This window comes from Argentina silus (genome assembly GCF_951799395.1).
Source record: "Argentina silus genome assembly, chromosome: 12".
NCBI classification, from domain to species: domain Eukaryota; kingdom Metazoa; phylum Chordata; class Actinopteri; order Argentiniformes; family Argentinidae; genus Argentina; species Argentina silus.
This window is the reverse complement of record NC_139666.1, coordinates 4201121-4220377: the sequence shown is the minus strand read 5'-3', so window position 1 is coordinate 4220377 and position 19257 is coordinate 4201121. Positions and strand designations below refer to the sequence as shown.

Here is a 19257-nt window from a genome sequence, read left to right as displayed (position 1 = left end):
TTCCTCATTAAATTAAACATAACTAAACTGGTATAGAGTAAAATGTGTGACCACATTTGCCATTCTATGTTGTCTTTAAAACATATATCATATATTGATCACTTTCATGTGTATCTTTTAGATGTACCTGGACCTCCAGTCAACCCAAGAGTTACAGATACAACGAAAACAACTGCAACACTGAACTGGGGAAAACCACTTGAAGATGGTGGGCTTCCAATCACCGGTTACTTTATTGAGCATAAGAAAGAGGGAGAAGAAGAATGGGTTAAGGACAACCCAGGAGCTGCACTGAGAATCACAGAATTTGTTGTTCCGAAATTGGAAGCTGGAGGGAAATACCATTTCAGAATCAGTGCAATGAATGCAGAGGGAGTTGGTGAACCTGCTCAGACTGAGGACCTTATTGAAATCATTGAACGTGAACAAGTTCCAGACCTTGAGCTTGATATTGAGCTACGAAGAACCCTTGTTGTCAGGGCAGGAGGATCCATACGCATCTTTGTGCCCATTAAAGGACGCCCAACTCCTGAAGTAACCTGGACGAAGGAGGAAATACCACTGAAAGGACGCGCTAACATAGATACTACAGAGTCATACACTCTCCTTGTTATCCCTGATTGCAACAGAGACGATGCTGGTAAATATGATTTGACCCTTGAAAACGCTGCTGGAAAGAAGACTGCCCATGTCAATGTGAGAGTTTTGGATTCACCTGGACCTCCAATTAATCTAATTCCAAAAGGAATTGACAAGGAGAGTATTACACTTCAGTGGGAGATGCCACTTCTTGATGGGGGCTCAAAGATAACTAATTACATCATTCAGAAGAGAGAGTCAACCCGCAAGGCATATGCCACCATAATCACAAATTGTCCAAGTTGCTCAGTAAGGGTTCCTGATCTGGCAGAAGGTTCTGAATATTACTTTAGAGTATCTGCTGAAAATGAGTTTGGAATTGGTGAGTCGGTTGAGACTACAGATCCAATCCGCGCATCTCAAGCACCAACTCCTCCAGAGAGCATTTATGTTACAGACATCACCAAGAATTCTGTAAGTCTTGCATGGACAAAGCCTAAATATGATGGTGGTAGCAGAGTTTCTGGATATGTTCTTGAAGCTCAAAAGAAAGGTGGAGACGCGTGGTCCCATGTAACAACAGTTAAGTCTCTTGACTTTATATCGAAAAATCTAAACGAAAATGAGGAGTATGTATTCCGTGTCATGGCTGTGAACCAGTCTGGCAGAAGTGGTCCCCGTGACAGCAAGCCTGTTGTTATCAAGGAACAAACATCATTGCCAGAGTTTGATCTACGTGGAGTTTGCAAGAAAGTTGTCATTGCCAAGGCAGGAGATGAAATAAAAGTTGAGATACCTGTTATGGGACGTCCAACCCCAACTGTTTCTTGGAAGAAAGATGATCAAACCTTCAAAATAACCCCAAGAACAATCGTTGAAAACACATCAACTGCCACTATCCTAAATATAACTGAATGCATCAGGAGTGACAGTGGACATTATTCAATGACAGGAAAGAACATACTTGGCACAGTCACAGACACCATCATAGTGAAAGTGCATGATCTTCCTGGACCTCCAAAGGGACCAATCAAAATAGATGAAATATCTCGTACCCATGCCACGATATCATGGGGATCACCTGACAATGATGGAGGTGTACCAATAAACAATTACATTGTTGAATTAAGGAAAACCACTGGCACCTCATGGGTAGAGTTATCTTCAACAGTCATTCGTACATCATTTAAAGCTACTCGTCTGACCACAGGAACAGAATACCAGTTCCGGGTTAAAGCTAAGAACAGATATGGTGCTGGGCCACCTATTATCTCTGAAGCAGTGGTGGCTGCATATCCATTCAAGGTGCCTGGCCCACCTGGTACTCCTAAAGTTGTTGCATTTACTAAAGACACAATGACAATTGGCTGGAATGAACCAGTGAATGACGGTGGAAATGAGGTTCTAGGATACCATATTGAGAGGAAAGAGAGAAATAGCATCATCTGGCAGAGGATCAGCAAGTCCATGATCAAAGGAAACATTTACAAATCATCTGGACTGGAAGATGGAATTGCCTATGAGTTCCGTGTTCAGGCTGAGAACATGGCTGGCATTGGTAAACCAAGCAAGGCTTCAGAGGCAATGCTAGCCCTGGATCCAGTTGATCCACCAGGTCAACCAGAGCCCATTTTCATTACCAAGAATGTCATTACAGTTCAGTGGACAAAGCCTGAATATGATGGTGGGTTCAAGATCACTGGCTACATAGTGGAGAAGAGGGACTTGCCAGCTGGTCGCTGGATAAGGGCCAACTTCACCAACATAATTGAGACCACATTCACTGTTAGTGGACTGACTCAAGATGCCTCCTATGAATTCCGTGTAATTGCCAGGAATTCAGCTGGTGCTGTCAGTAATCCATCTGAGCCCTCAGATCCCATCACCTGCAAAGATGACATTGTGGAACCACGAATCATGGTTGATGCCCGGTTTAAGGATGTGGTCCTACTGAAAGCAGGGGAAAACTTCAAACTTGATGCAGATGTTGCAGGTCAACCATTACCATCCATGGTATGGACCAAGAATGGAAAAGATATTGAAAATACAATGAAATTGCAAATTAAAATGACTGACTTAACAACAACTTTGATAAGCAAAGACTCTCTAAGAAGAGATGGAGGTGAATTTGTTTTGACTGCCACCAATGTTGGTGGGTTCGCCAAGCATGTCTTCAATGTCAAAGTTCTTGACAGGCCAGGACCACCTGGAGGACCCCTTGCAGTGTCTGATGTTACTTCTGACAATTGTACCCTGTCATGGACCACACCCTCTGATGATGGTGGTGCAAATATTGACCATTACGTGATTGAAAAGCGTGAATCCAGCAGACTTGCATGGACTAATGTGGTATCAGGCTTACAGGGCAATCAATGCAAGGTCACCAAGTTACTCAAAGGAAATGAGTACATTTTCAGAGTAATGGCAGTCAATAAATATGGAGTTGGAGAGCCCCTTGAATCAGAGGCAACTGTTGCAGACAACCCATACACTCCACCAGATCCTCCACAGACTCCTGAGGTGACAGTAATCACTAAGGACTCCATGGTTGTTTCCTGGGGGGCTCCTAAGAACAATGGTGGTAGTGAAATCACAAACTATAACATTGAAAGAAAAGACAAGATTGGTCTCCGCTGGGTAAAATGCAACAAGAAGAAAGTAACAGATTTGTATTCCAAGGTATCAGGGCTTGTAGTAGGACATGAATATGAATTCAGAATTGTTGCTGAGAATGCAGCAGGGTTAAGTGCACCAAGCACTTCAAGTCCTTTCTACAAGGCTACTGACACCCTATTCCAGCCAGGACCCCCAGGCAACCCAAGGATCTTGGATACAACAAAGTCCTCCATTACTATTGCATGGAACAAACCTGTTTATGATGGTGGTTCTGACATCACTGGATATATTGTGGAGACCTGCCTCCCTGAGGAGGAAGAATGGACAATTGTTACTCCCAAAGAAGGATTACTTGCTACATCATTTACCATTATCAATCTAAAAGAGAATCAAGAGTATAAGATTAATGTATCTGCTATGAACAGTGAGGGAGTTGGAGAAGAAGCATCTGTCCCCGGCTCACCCAAGGCTGAAGACAGACTGCTTCCACCTGAGGTTGACCTGGATGCAGACCTTCGTAAGGTAGTCAGCATCAGAGCCTGTAATACACTGAGACTCTTCGTACCTATCAGAGGAAGACCAGCACCTGAGGTGAAATGGACCAAAGAAAATGGTGATCCTATCGAGAGAGCAACCATTGAGAGTACAACATCTTTCACATCAGTGGTGATTGAAAATGTCAATAGATTTGACAGTGGCAAGTACCTGCTAACAGTGGAAAACGGCTCTGGAACCAAGACGGAATGTGTGACTGTAAAGGTCTTAGATACACCAGGTGCCCCACAAAATCTCCAGATTAGTGGGGTCACCAAAGAATCTGTTACTCTTATCTGGGACCCTCCAGCAAATGATGGTGGAACAAAGGTTAAGAACTATATAGTTGAAAAACGGGAATCAACCAGAAAAGCATATGCCACTGTCAATGCTAACTGTCATAAGACAAGCTGGACAATAGACCAGCTGCATGAGGGATGTAACTACTACTTCAGAGTATTAGCCGAGAATGAATATGGTATTGGCTTGCCAATTGAAACAGGTGAATCAGTTAAAGTGTCTGAAAAACCACAGCCTCCTGGCAAAATCACTCTGAAAGATGTTACAAAGAACAGCGCCTCTCTGTCTTGGGAGAAACCAGAGCATGATGGAGGAAGCCGAGTGGGGTGTTATGTTGTTGAGATACAGAGCAAAGGATGTGAGAAATGGACCCAAGCTTTGATTGTAAAAGAAACAGAGGCAGTTGTGCCTGGACTAACACCAGGTGAAGAGTATATGTTCCGCGTAGCAGCAAGAAATGAAAAAGGAACAAGTGATCCACGTCAAATTGGTGTGCCAGTGATTGCTAAAGATCTTGTGATTTCCCCAGCTGCTAAACTCTTATTCTCAACATTCAGTGTACTGGCAGGAGAGGATTTGACAGTGGAGGTTCCATTTGTTGCTCGTCCCAAAGTAGCTGTTTCATGGGTAAAGGATGGCGTACCTCTCAAGAGAACCACCAGAGTTAACTTTGAAGCAACAGAGAAACTGCTAAATCTCGTGATCAAAGAGGCCTGCAGAGATGATGTTGGTCAATACCATATCACACTCACAAACACAGCTGGAGAAACAACTGCACACATCGGAATTGTTGTTCTTGACAAACCTGGCCAACCAAGTGGCCCAGTTAAAGTGGAAGACATCACTGCTGACAGCGTGTCCATCTCCTGGAACCCACCAGAGTATGACGGTGGTTGCACAATCAACAACTACATTGTAGAAAAGAGAGAAACATCCACAACAAATTGGTTGATTGTATCTCCAAATCTTGCAAGAACAAAAATTAAAGCTGGAAGGCTGAAGACTGGCATGGAGTATCAGTTCAGGATTACAGCAGAGAACAGATATGGAAAGAGCCCAGTTCTGGTCTCAGGATCTGTTGTTGCTCAGTATCCATTCAAACTCCCAGGCCCTCCAGGTACACCACATATACAAGCCTCCACAAAGGACAGTATGGTAGTGGTGTGGAATGAGCCTGTTAATGATGGTGGAAGCAGTATACTGGGATATCATCTTGAGCGCAAAGAGAGAAACAGTATTCTTTGGGTTAAACTAAATAAGTCTCTTCTCGTTGATACAACTTACAAGACAACTGGCCTGGAGGCAGGAGTTGAATATGAATTCAGAGTTTATGCAGAAAATATTGTGGGAATAGGAAAGGTTAGCAAACTGTCAGAAGGTCATGTTGCTAGAGATCCTTGTGACCCCCCTGGAACCCCGGAGGCCACTAAGATAACAAAGAACTCCATAACCATGACATGGACAAAGCCAGAATATGACGGCGGTGCCAAAGTCACTGGCTATGTTGTAGAGAAGAAGGAGTTGCCAGAGGGCCGCTGGTTGAAAGCCAATTTCACAAATGTAATTGAGACGGAATATGCTGCAACAGGCCTTGTGGAGGGCCAGCAATATGAGTTCCGTGTCATTGCAAGAAATGCAGCTGGTGTTTTCAGTGGTCCCTCATATAGCACTGGACCAATAACTGCCAAAGATGAAATCGACCCCCCTAGTATTAGCATTGATCCTCAGTACACACAAACTGTTGTTGTTAATGCTGGTAACGGCTTCAAGATTGACGCAGATGTTCATGGAAAACCAACACCCTCAATCCATTGGATGAAGGGAGACCAGGAGCTTGCAAATACTATACATAGAGAGATTAAGAACACAGTCAGCACCACTTGTATCACTGTTAAAGAGGCTAAACTTGCTGATGGAGGCCAGTACACTCTGCTACTGAGAAATCCAGGAGGCGAAAAATCAGTGCACGTCAATGTGGCCATTTTGGATAAACCTGGGGCACCGCAAGGTCCTATTGCTATAGTTGGTGTTACTAATGAACAATGTTGCCTTGCTTGGAAACCACCACTACAAGATGGTGGCAGCAAAATCTCTCATTACATTGTAGAGAGAAGGGAGACAAGTAGATTGGTTTGGACTGTCGTTGAATCTAAATTACAAACAACTACTCTGAAAATTACAAAACTCTTGGAGGGAAATGAGTACATTTTCAGAGTCCATGCCGTCAACAAATTTGGAGTTGGTGCATCACTTGAATCTGACGCAGTGACCATTAAGAATCCGTTTGTGGCCCCAGATGCACCAAAGGGGGTGGAGATTTCTGATGTCAAAAAGGATTCAATGGTCGTTACCTGGGAGGCACCCACAAATGATGGTGGCACTCCAATCACTGGATACATTATTGAGAAGCATGATAAGGAGGGTGTGAGATGGACCCGGTGCAACAGAAAGACAGTTACTGAATTAACCTTTAAAGTCACTGGGCTTCTTGAAAGCCACATTTATGAATTCAGAGTTGTGGCAGAAAATATTGCTGCAGTTGGCGCGCCAAGCTCTCCATCTGTCTTCTACAAAGCCTTGGATCCTATTTTCAAGCCAGGTCCACCAAACAATCCTAAAGTGACTGATACAACCAAAACATCTGTGCTGCTGTCATGGGGTAAACCTATCTATGACGGTGGCTGTGAAATTGAAGGATATATCATTGAGGCCTGTGAAGTAACTGCGGTAGTGGCCAGTGAAGTGACTGCTGTTGAAGGTACTGAAACGCCTGCAGCTCCTGCCAGTGAAACACCTTCTGCTGAAACCAGTGAGGCACCTGCTGGAGAATGGAAAATCTGTACTCCACCAACTGGGGTCAAACAAACAAGATTTGAAGTTATAAACTTGAAAGAAAAGCAAGCATACAAGTTCAGAGTGTGTGCCATTAACAAGATCGGTGTTGGAGAGCATGCAGATGTCTCTGGAACTATTGTTGCTGAGGACAAGACAGAGGAACCAGATCTTGACATCGACCCAGATCTGAGAAAGATTGTGAGTGTCAACGCTGGATGTTCCCTGAGACTGTTCATCCCTATCAGAGGACGGCCAACCCCTGCAATCAAGTGGGAGAAGGATGAAGCTGCTATCAAGGAGACTGCTCAAGTTGAGGTGACAAGTAGTTATACCTCCCTTGTGATAGATAATGTCAGCAGATTTGACAGTGGAAAATACACTATTACTGCAGAGAACACTAGTGGCACTAAATCTGCTGTGATTGCTGTAAGAGTTCTGGACACACCTGGTGCCCCAGTCAACCTAACAGTAAAAGAAATAACAAAGGAGTCAGTGACACTCTCATGGGAACCCCCTACGTTAGATGGGGGAGCTAAAATCAAAAATTATATTGTTGAGAAGCGGGAGAGTACACGGAAAGCCTATTCAGCTGTGGTGACAAACTGCCACAAATTATCATGGAAAGTTGAACCCCTTCAGGAGGGTTGCAATTATTACTTCAGAGTCCTTGCTGAGAATGAACATGGGGTTGGCTTGCCTGCGGCAACACTTGATCCACTCAAAGTCTCAGAGGTACCCCAAACTCCACGGAAATTTGTTGTTGTTGACGTAACAAAAACCAGCGTCTCTCTTGCTTGGGAGAAGCCTGAGCATGACGGTGGAAGTCGCATCATTCATTACCTGGTAGAAATGCAGGTTAAGGGCAATGAAAAATGGTCAGGGACTGCCACTATTAAAACAATGGAGACAGTTATCAAAAATTTAAATGAGGGTGAAGAATATCTGTTCAGAGTAATTGCTATCAATGATAAAGGAAAGAGTGACCCCAAAACCCTTGCAGTACCAGTGCAAGCAAAGGACCTTGTTATTGAACCAGATGTCAGACCTGCATTCAGCAACTACAGTGTTCGGGTTGGTAAAGACCTCAAAGTTGAAGTCCCAATCTCAGGACGTCCTAAACCAAAGATCACTTGGACAAAGGATGGAGAAGCTCTAAAACCGACAACCAGGGTTAACATCGCTAACACACTAACTCACACAACTCTTAGCATCAAAGAGGCAGCCAGTGATGATGGTGGCATGTATGGCATTAATGTTTCCAATGTTGCTGGAGAAAAAGATGCAACCATTGAAATAATTGCTCTTGATAAACCTGGCCCACCAACTGGACCTGTAAAGTTCATTGAAGTTACTGTACAAAGTGTAACTATTTCTTGGGCTCCACCAAAGCATACTGGTGGCTGCCAGATTTCTAATTACATTGTGCAAAAGAGAGACACAACCTCCCAAACATGGGAGAATGTTGCTGCCTCAGTAGTAAGAACTGCACTGAAGATACCAAGGCTGAAGACTGGCGCTGAATATCAATTCAGAATCATTGCTCAAAATCGCTATGGCAAGAGTTTCGCTTTGGACTCATCAGCTGTGGTTGCTCAGTACCCTTACAAAGAGCCAGGCCCACCTGGTACCCCCTTCATCTCCTCTCTGTCCAAGGATTACATGGTTGTGGAGTGGCATGAACCCATCTCAGATGGAGGCAGCCCTATTCTTGGCTACCATCTTGAAAGAAAAGAGCGAAACAGCATTATTTGGACTAAGATAAATAAGACTCTCATTCAAGATACCCGATTTAAAACCAGTCCCTTGGAAGAGGGTATTGAATATGAATTTAGAGTTTCTGGTGAGAATATTGTTGGCATCGGCAGATGCAGCAAAATCTCTGAGGGTTGTGTTGCCCGTGACCAGTGTGACCCCCCTGGCATCCCAGAGGCGATCTTTGTGAACAAAGACACCATCACCATCCAGTGGACAAAGCCAGAGTATGATGGAGGCAGTGTGATCACTGGTTATATTGTGGAGAAACGGGACCTTCCAGAGGGACGCTGGATAAAGGCTAACTTCACTAATGTTATTGAGACTCAATTCACTGTTACTGGACTAATTGAAAATGCACAATATGACTTTAGAGTCATTGCTAAGAATGCTGTTGGCACCATCAGCAAGCCATCTTACAACAGTGGACCCATCATTGCAAATGATGAAGTGGAAGCACCAAGATTCTCAATTGACCCTGAATTCACTAAGACAGTCATTGTCAATGCTGGAGACACATTCAAACTTGATGCTGATGTCCATGGCAAGCCAATACCCACAATCCAGTGGTTCAAGGGTGAAAAAGAAATTGGAAATACACTGAGATTAGAGATAAAAAATACAGACACCAGAGCAATGATCATTGTGAAGGATTCTATCAGAGTTGATGGTGGACTTTACAATCTTCAATTAACAAATGTTGCTGGCACGCAGACAGTTCCATTCCAAGTGACAGTACTGGACAAACCAGGACCGTGTGAAGGGAATCTCCATATCACTGGAGTAACGAGTGAGAAATGCACTCTGTCATGGCGTGCTCCACTACATGACGGAGGCAGCGCCATTACACATTACCTCATTGAGAGGCGGGAGACCAGTCGTCTGGCTTGGACTGTTGTTTCAAATGACTGTAACACCACAATGTACAAAGTAACTAAACTTCTGGAAGGAAATGAGTACGTATTCCGTGTCATGCCTGTCAACAGTTATGGTGTTGGGGAACCTTTAGATTCAGCAGCAGTGACAATGAAAAATCCATTTGTCTCACCTGGAGCACCACATGTTCAAGAAGTAACCAACATTGCACGAGACTCCATGACTGTCTGCTGGTCTGCACCAGAGACTGATGGTGGAAGTGAAATAACTAGTTATGTCATTGAGAAGAAAGACAGAGCTGGAATTAAATGGACCAAATGCAACAGGCAAAAAGTCACTGATATATGTTTCAGGGTAACAGGCCTGACTGAAAGTCATGAGTATGAATTCCGAGTATCTGCTGAGAATGCAGCTGGAGTGGGTGAGCCAAGCTTACCAACATCATACTACAAGGCCTGTGATCCAAAGTATAAGCCTGGCCAACCCACACATGCACATGTGATTGATACCACTAAGAGCTCAATAACAGTTGCATGGGGAAAGCCACTAAATGATGGAGGCAGTGCCATCCAGGGATACATTGTGGAGATTTGCAAAGCTGAGGCGGAGGAATGGACAATTGTTACTCCACCAACAGGCTTGAGGGTCAACAAATTTGAAATTACTAAACTCACTGACGGTCAAGAATATGAGATACAGATATGTGCTTTGAATAAACTGGGTGTTGGTGAACCAGCTGCTATTCCAGGAACAGCTAAGCCAGAGGAGAAGCTTGAAGTTCCAGAAATTCATCTGGACTCAGAGCTGAGGAAAGGAATAGTTGTAAAGGCCGGAGGATCTGTGAGAATCAATGTACCATTTAAAGGTAGACCAACTCCAGAGGTCAAGTGGTCTAAAGATGAAGTAGAGTTATCTGAGAAAGCAGTTATAGAGAAAGGCCAAAACCATACCCAGCTGTCTATTGACTCTTGCGACAGAAATGATTCTGGAAAATACACCTTAACTCTAGAGAACAGCAGTGGTGCCATTTCTGAGGTTGTCACTGTAAAGGTACTGGATACACCAGGAGCCCCTCTGAAACTTGAAGTGACAGACATCAAGAAAGACTCTGTAACCCTTGTTTGGGAGGCACCACTTATTGATGGAGGTGGTAAAATCAAGAATTATGTTGTTGACAAACGTGAATCCACCAGGAAAGCTTATGCAAATGTAACAACCAAGTGCACCAACACAAGCTTCAAGATTGAAAACCTTGCAGAGGGAGCTTTGTATTACTTCAGAGTTATGGCTGAGAATGAATATGGAGTTGGACTGTCTGTTGAAACCAAGACTGCATCCAAGGCATCAGAGGTTCCTCAACCAGTTAGTAATGTCATGTTGACTGATGTTACCAAAGTCAGCGCATCTCTAGCATGGGAGAAACCAGAGCATGATGGAGGAAGCAGGATTGGTGGGTACCTCGTTGAGATGCTACCTAAGGGAACAGATAAATGGGGTATTGTAACATCCACAAAGGGTGCATGTGAAGGCACAGCGGCTGGACTTACCGCTGGAATGGAATATCTCTTCCGTGTCATAGCTTACAATGAGAAGGGAAAGAGTGAGCCAAAAGCACTGGCCGCACCAGTTATTGCCAATGACTTGACTATTGAGCCACGTCTAAAGCTCATGTTCAACACATACAGTGTCAAATCTGGTAAAGATCTGAAGATAGAGATACCAGTGGTTGGTCGGCCGAAACCCCAAATCACTTGGACCAAAGATGGACAATCTTTGAAAATTACATCTAGAGTGAATTTTTCAAACACACCGACCTCAGCTATCATTCAAATTAATGAAGCATGCAAGGAAGACCTTGGAAAGTACTCTGTTACAGCGACCAACACTGCTGGTGTGGCAACTGAGGAAATAGGAATCATAATCCTTGACAAACCTGGTCCACCAAGAGGACCAATTAAAGTTGCTGAAGTGAGTAACACCTTAGTCTCTCTCTCATGGGAACCACCAGAGTACACAGGTGGATGTCAAGTAAAGAACTACATTGTGGAAAAAAGAGACACATCTTCAACAACATGGCAGGTGGTGACTAACCAGCTTGCCAGAACTGCTATAAAAATCACCAAGCTGAAGACTGGTGCAGAGTATCAATTCAGGGTAATTGCTGAAAACAGATATGGAAAGGGCTCTTCTTTGGACACAAAATCCATTGTTGTGCAATATCCATACAAACCACCAGGACCACCCGGAACACCATATGTCAAATCTGCAACTAAGGAGCATATGATCATTGAATGGAATGAACCAGTCAATGATGGTGGTAGCACAGTTATTGGTTACCATCTGGAAAGTAAAGAAAGAAGCAGCATTCTTTGGACTAAACTTAACAAGACTCTTATCACTGATACTCTTTTCAAGATCTGCAATCTTGAGGAGGGCATTGGATATGAATACAGGGTCTACGGTGAAAACATTGTTGGCATTGGCAGAGCCAGCAAAATATCAGAGTCCTTTGTTGCACGAGATCCATGTGATCCTCCTGGTACCCCTGGTGCTACAGTTATCTCCAAAAATCATATTGTGATTCAGTGGACTAAGCCTGAGTATGACGGAGGCAGTAAAATAACTGGATATGTTGTAGAGAGAAAAGATCTAAGCAACATTGAGGGACGCTGGATGCGAGCCAACTTCACCAATGTCATTGAAACAGAATTTACCAACACTGGCTTAACAGAAAATGAACAGTATGAATTTAGAGTCATTGCCAGAACTGCAGCTGGTATGTTCAGCGAGCCCTCTTACAGCACTGGACCAATAACTGCCACGGATGAGATTGAACCACCAAGAGCCTCAATGGATCCGAAATACAAGGATGTCATTGTTATTAATGCTGGGGAAAACTTAATCCTTGATGCTGATATCTATGGCAAACCAGTCCCTAGTGTCCTATGGTTGAAGGAAGGAAAAGAAATGGATAAAGCTCTCCGAATTGAAGTCAAAACTACACAGAAACGTGCAGCTATTACAATTAAGGACTGCACAAGGTTAGATAGCGGGCACTATGACCTTAGTCTCAGCAATACTGGTGGAACAAAGACAATACCCATCACTGTTAAGGTTCTGGATAAACCAGGCCCACCCAGTGGACCAATCAAAGTCACTGGAGTCACTGCTGATAGATGTTATCTATTGTGGGCTGAGCCTTTACTGGATGGTGGTGCAAACATTTCCCACTATATTCTTGAAAAGAGAGAGACCAGCCGATTATCCTGGACTGCCATTCAAGCCAATATTCAAGCTCTCAATTACAAAGTGACCAACCTACTAACTGGAAATGAATATATCTTCAGGGTTAAAGCTGTCAACAAATATGGCATTGGTGAACCTTTAGAGACTGAGCCAATAACTGCATGCAATCCGTACAAGCCACCATGTGCACCCTCTACACCTGAAGCAAGTGAAATAACAAAGGATTCTATGGTCCTATCATGGACAGCACCAGATTACAATGGTGGAGCAGAAATTGATTGCTACCATCTTGAGAAACGTGACAAAGATGGTGTAAGGTGGACCAAATGCAACAGGGAAAAGTTGACTGATCTACATTTCAAAGTCACAGGACTTATGGATGGTCACTTCTATGAATATCGTGTCTCAGCAGAGAACGAAGCTGGAGTGGGAGATCTGAGTGAGCTCTCAATGTTCTGCAGAGCATCTAATGCTACAACACCACCTGGACCACCACACCATCCTAAAGTGACAGACTATACTAGCAAGTCTGCGTCCTTGGCCTGGGGCAAACCCACCACTGATGGTGGTGCATACATTAAAGGATACATTGTTGAAATGAAAGAGGTTTCCCAGGAGGAATGGACCACATGTACTCCCCCCACTGGCATACAGGCAACACATCTCACTGTGGGAGACCTAAAGGAGAATTCAGAATACAACTTCCGTGTTTGTGCCATCAATTCAGAGGGAGTTGGTGAACATGCAGATGTCCATGGCACAGTGGTTGCAGCTGAAAAGGTTGAGGCACCAGAGATTGAACTGGATGCAGACCTCAGGAAGGTAGTCTCTGTGCGTGCAGGTGGAACACTGCGTCTGTTTGTCACAATCAGAGGGAGACCTGAACCTGCAGTTAAATGGGAAAAGATAGAGGGCATTCTGACAGACCGCGTCCAGATAGAAGCCACAAGTTCGTACACTATGCTTGTCATAGACAGTGTCAACCGATTTGACAGTGGAAAGTATTCACTAAGCCTTGAAAATAACAGTGGTACAAAATCAGCAGTTGTCAGTGTCAGAGTGCTGGACTCACCAAGTGCACCACAAAACTTTGAAGTCAAAGAGGTCAAGAAGGATTCAGTGACACTCTTCTGGGAACCACCACTCACAGATGGCGGAGCTAAAATAACCAATTACATTGTGGAGAAGAGAGAATCAGTCAGGAAGGCATATACCACTGTGACCAGCAATTGCACACAGAACTCTTTCAAGATAGATGAGCTTCCGGAAGGAGGAATCTTCTACTTCCGTGTTTGTGCTGTTAATGAGTATGGCAATGGGTTGATGGCAGAAACAAAAAATCCTATTAAAGTTTCTGAAGTGCCTATGCCACCCCGAAAAGTCACTCTTACAGATGTCACTAAAACCAGTTTATCACTTTCATGGGAGAAGCCAGCTCATGATGGTGGAAGCAAAATCATGTGCTATAATATAGAGATGAAAACTAAGGGTGGTGATAAGTGGGCTGCAAGCTGTACAGTAAAAGTGCTGGAAGCAACTATTGCAAACCTAAACTCAGGAGAAGCATATTTGGTCAGGGTCATTGCAATCAATGAGAAGGGAAAGAGTGAACCAAAGGAGCTTGGTGTGCCTGTGACCACAAAAGATATTGATATTGAACCTTCTATTGGTTTGGTATTCAACACTTACAGTGTGAAAGCTGGAGGTGATCTGACTGTTGAAATTCCAATTAGAGGCCGACCTAAACCTGTTGTTTCATGGAAAAAGGATGGTCTGCCTCTTAAGCAGACCACCTCACTGACCATTCTGAGTACAAAGTCTTCAGCTAAGATTGTTATAAAGGAGGCTTCTAGAGAACATGTTGGAAAATATGATGTCACTCTTGCAAACACAGCTGGAACAACAACAGCAAATCTTGGAATTGTTGTTCTTGACAAACCTGGCCCACCAGCTGCAGTTAAAGTGGATGCTGTAACTTCAGATAGTATATCATTGTCATGGACTCCACCAGAATACGATGGTGGATGCTGCATCAATAACTACATCATAGAGAAGAGAGATACAAATTCAACAGCATGGCAGATGGTCTCAGCAAATGTTGCAAGAACATCGATTAAAGCCTCCCGACTGACACATGGTGCAGAATACCAGTTCCGTATCTATGCTGTAAATCGTTATGGAAAGAGTACATTTAAGGAGTCCCCTGGAATCACAGCACAGTACAGCTTCAAACAACCTGGTCCTCCATCTACTCCGAAGGTGATGCATGCAACCAAGTCCTTTATGCTCGTCACATGGAATGAGCCTGTCAGTGATGGTGGAAGCACAGTTCTGGGATATCACTTGGAACGAAAGGAGCGGAGCAGCATCCTCTGGAATAAGATGAACAGAGCTCTGCTCAAAGACACAGAATTCAAGGTCACTGGTATTGAATTTGGTATGCTGTATGAATACCGTGTTTATGCTGAAAACATTTCTGGAATTGGAAAATGCAGCAAAACCAGTGAAGCTGTAGCTGCAAGAGATCCATGTGATCCTCCTGGCAAGCCAACAGTCACAAGCATCACCAGAACGTCAGTCTCCCTCTCTTGGACAAAGCCAGAGTATGACGGTGGAGCAAAGGTTACTGGTTACGTCATTGAACGCAGGGATCTACCACAGGGTCGCTGGATGAGATGCAACTTCACCAATGTGAAAGAGACCTACTTTGATGTGACAGGCCTGACAGAGGACCAGCAGTATGATTTCCATGTCACTGCAAAGAACGCTGCAGGATTGTTCAGTGAACCATCTGACTGCACCGGTTCTATCACGGTTAAAGATGACGTGGATCCACCGCGCATCATGATGGATGTGAAGTTCAGAGATACTGTGGTTGTTAAAGCCGGAGATGTCCTGAAAATCAATGCAGATATCGCTGGACGCCCACTGCCAGTTGTCTCATGGACAAAGGATGGCAAAGAAATTGAGCTGAGGGCCAGAATTCAAATTGTTTCAACAGACACCAGCACATCTCTCATCGTGAAAGATTGCGTAAGAAGTGACTCTGGGCAGTACTCCTTGACTTTGCAGAATGTTGCTGGAACAGTAACTATGCCAGTGAACTGTGTGATTCTTGATAAGCCAGGACCTTCAGCTGGACCATTGGAGGTTACCAACATTACAGCAGAGGACTGCACATTAACATGGGGTCCTCCCCAAGAAAAGGGTGGAGCTGATATAACACACTATGTTGTTGAAAAACGTGATACAAGCCGTCTTGCCTGGACACTGGTAGATGGAGAATTTAAAAGAACACAATACAAAGTAACAAAGCTCCTCAAAGGCGATGAGTACATCTTTAGAGTTCGGGCTGTCAACAAGTTTGGACGTGGTGAAGCCCTGCAGAGTGATGCTGTCAAAGTCACTGATCCATTTACAATCCCATCCGCTCCCACTAGTGTTGAGATCACAAGTGTAACTAGTGAAGAGATGACACTAACTTGGGCAAAACCTGCTTGCGATGGAGGAAGTGAGATCACAGGATATGTGATTGAAAGGCGTGATAAGTCAGGTGTACGCTGGGTTCGTGTTAACAGAGAGCCTGTGCATGCCTTAACTACTATAGCATCTAAACTTCGCAAAGGCTGTGAATATGACTTCCGTGTCTATGCAGAAAATGCAGCTGGTTTGAGTCCTCATAGTGATTCATCTGCACCATTCAGGGCAGAGGATGAGTTGGTCGAGCCTGAACCCCCAACTAAACCAAAGATCATTGATTCAACCAAGAGTACAATCACCATCACCTGGAACAAGCCACTATCTGATGGTGGAGCTCCAATCCTTGGATACAGCGTGGAGTACAAGAAAACTGTGGATGAGGAATGGCTTGTGGCAATTCAGACCACCAAGAGCACTGAGTTCACTGTCTCTGAACTTACAACAGATGCAGAATATGAGTTTGCTGTTGTAGCAATAAACAAGATTGGTGAGAGTGACCAAAGCCCAATCTCTGAGCCTCAGGTAGCAATAGATAGAACTGAGGAGCCAATATTTGATGTTGACATAGAAATGCGCAAGACATTGATTGTCAAGCATGGAAACTCATTGACTCTGACTGTACCATACAAGGGAAAACCTGCACCATCAGTAACATGGAACAAGGAAGGTGTCGATCTCAAGGAAAGAGCAAGCATTGAAACAACTGACAAATGCACTTCAATAACAATTGAAAATGCAACAAGAAATGACTCTGGACAGTACACAGTCACATTAGAGAATAGCATTGGAACAGCATCATTACCGATGGTTGTCAAAGTTCTTGATTCTCCTGGACCTCCACATAGTGTTAAGATTAAGGATGTCACAATTGACTCTGCCACAGTAACATGGGAAGCTCCAGAAAACGATGGAGGTGATGCTGTAAAGGCCTACCATGTTGAGAAGCGTGAAGCCAGCAAGAAGGCATGGGTGTCTGTGACCAACAACTGCCACCAATTGACATACAAAGTGGCAGATTTACAAGAGGGAGCCATCTATTACTTCAGAGTCATTGGAGAAAATGAATTTGGAGTGGGCGTACCTGCTGAGACCAAAGATGGAACAAAGATTACAGGTTTGTCTTTTTTTTTTTTTACCATATATCATATACTACCTTATATTACATTTCTCTTATACCTATGTAGTAACTATGGCAATTTGATTGCCAATGTATTATAAGTAATGATTCAGCATGGTTATTAAGTTATATTTTCAATGGGAAAAAGCTACATATTGCACCTTTAAAATATTGAGATTTTTAGAACCAAACCGGTGCTCTTCACAGAATGTTCTTTATGTGATCTCATTCCCTGATTGCTAATGATTTATGATGGCCATTTAGCACTATTTCTAGGCTGAAATTCAACACACTAGACGATTCAATACTGCAGTATGTAACATGTAAATACAGTGTTGTTAATACAATAATTACATTGTTACTACACAGGTACAGAGCAATTTAAAGTGTTATCATGTCATCTGTGTGATATATATGTAATCACAGGTGTGGCCCCATACAACATAACATATTGCTAATTTATTTTCTGCAGAAAAACCAAGTGCACCTCTAAAGCTGGGGGCTACAGAGGTAACCAAGGACAGCATCACAATTGCTTGGACAAGACCAGAGCATGATGGTGGAAGCAGAGTAACTAGCTATATCGTCGATGCACTGGAGAAAGGACAACAGAAGTGGATAAAGTGTGCTGCTGTGAAAACAAACAGCTACACATGCAAGGGCCTGAGGGAAAATGGGGAATACTTCTTCAGAGTTTCTGCTGAGAATCATGCTGGACTCAGTGAACCCAAGGAGATGATTATCCCTATTGTTGTAAAGGATCAACTAGGTAAGATTTCTACTTTTCTGTTCTTATTTGGACTTCTTCATCATATACTGCAAATCTTGTTTGCACATCATATCTAATTGTATGATGGTCATTTGTTTTCACAGAGGCCCCAGATTTTGACATGAAGAACTACCCCAAGAACAATGTCTATGTGAGAGCAGGATCAAATTTGACATTTGAGCTCCCACTCACTGGCAAACCTATGCCCAAAGTTGCTATGTCAAGAAACAATGTTGCTGTGAAATCAACAAAGAGATTCAGCTCTGAGGTGACCACTGAGAGCCTCCTCATTAACCTCAAGGAGAGCATTGCAAGTGATGCTGGCAGATATGATATTACCGCCTCCAACTCAAGTGGTACTACCAAAATGTTTGTGAACATTGTTGTGCTAGATAGACCCGGTCCTCCAGGCGGTCCTGTTGAGGTCAGTGATGTCGGTGAAACTAGTGTGTCTCTCAAATGGCTTCCGCCTGTGTACAATGGTGGTAGCCCAGTTACCAACTATGTTGTACTCAGACGTGAAACAAGTACTCCTGCTTGGACAGAGGTATCGTCTACAGTGGCAAGAAGTGCAATAAAGGTCAGCAAGCTCACCAAAGGAGAGGAGTATCAGTTCAGAATTAAGGCGGAAAATCGCTTTGGTATCAGTGACCACATTGACACCAAATCAGTCACAATAAAGCTTCCATACAGTAAGTGTCTTTGAAATGGAATAGTGATAACAATGTATTCCCAATTAGTGTCTTGATGTGTCTTTGACATATGCGTTTTTTTTCTATTAGCCATTCCTGGCCCTCCATCAACCCCATGGTTGACCTTTGTGTCCAGAGAGAGTCTGACTGTCTGCTGGCACGATCCTGTGGTAGATGGAGGAAACACTGTGTTTGGCTACCACCTACAGATGAAGGAGAGAAGCAGCATCTTGTGGCAGAAGGTTAACAAGACAGCCATATCTGCAAAACAGTTGAAAGTATCAAGCATACACCCTGGACACATCTATGAATTTAAGGTTGCAGCAGAAAATGCAGCTGGTATCGGGAAGATGAGCAAAACGTCTCCAGAAGTGCTTGCAATTGATGCCTGTGGTAAATGCCTTGATTATCAATATACATGTTTTCTTATTTCTGTCAGTTTACTATAGATATTGTCGTGT

General features: G+C 43.6%; 1 protein-coding gene across 1 annotated transcript in view; it reads left to right on the top strand.

Annotated features, from left to right (window-relative positions):
- The window catches only part of LOC310813205 (titin-like), a gene marked incomplete at its 5' end in the record, with an annotated part of 146534 nt that overhangs the window by 101844 nt on the left and 25433 nt on the right, over window positions 1–19257 (top strand). The window contains 4 exon segments of the mRNA XM_083682068.1: window positions 122–17332; window positions 17808–18104; window positions 18209–18796; window positions 18887–19189. Coding sequence (XP_083538194.1) covers window positions 122–17332; window positions 17808–18104; window positions 18209–18796; window positions 18887–19189 — 18399 coding nt within the window.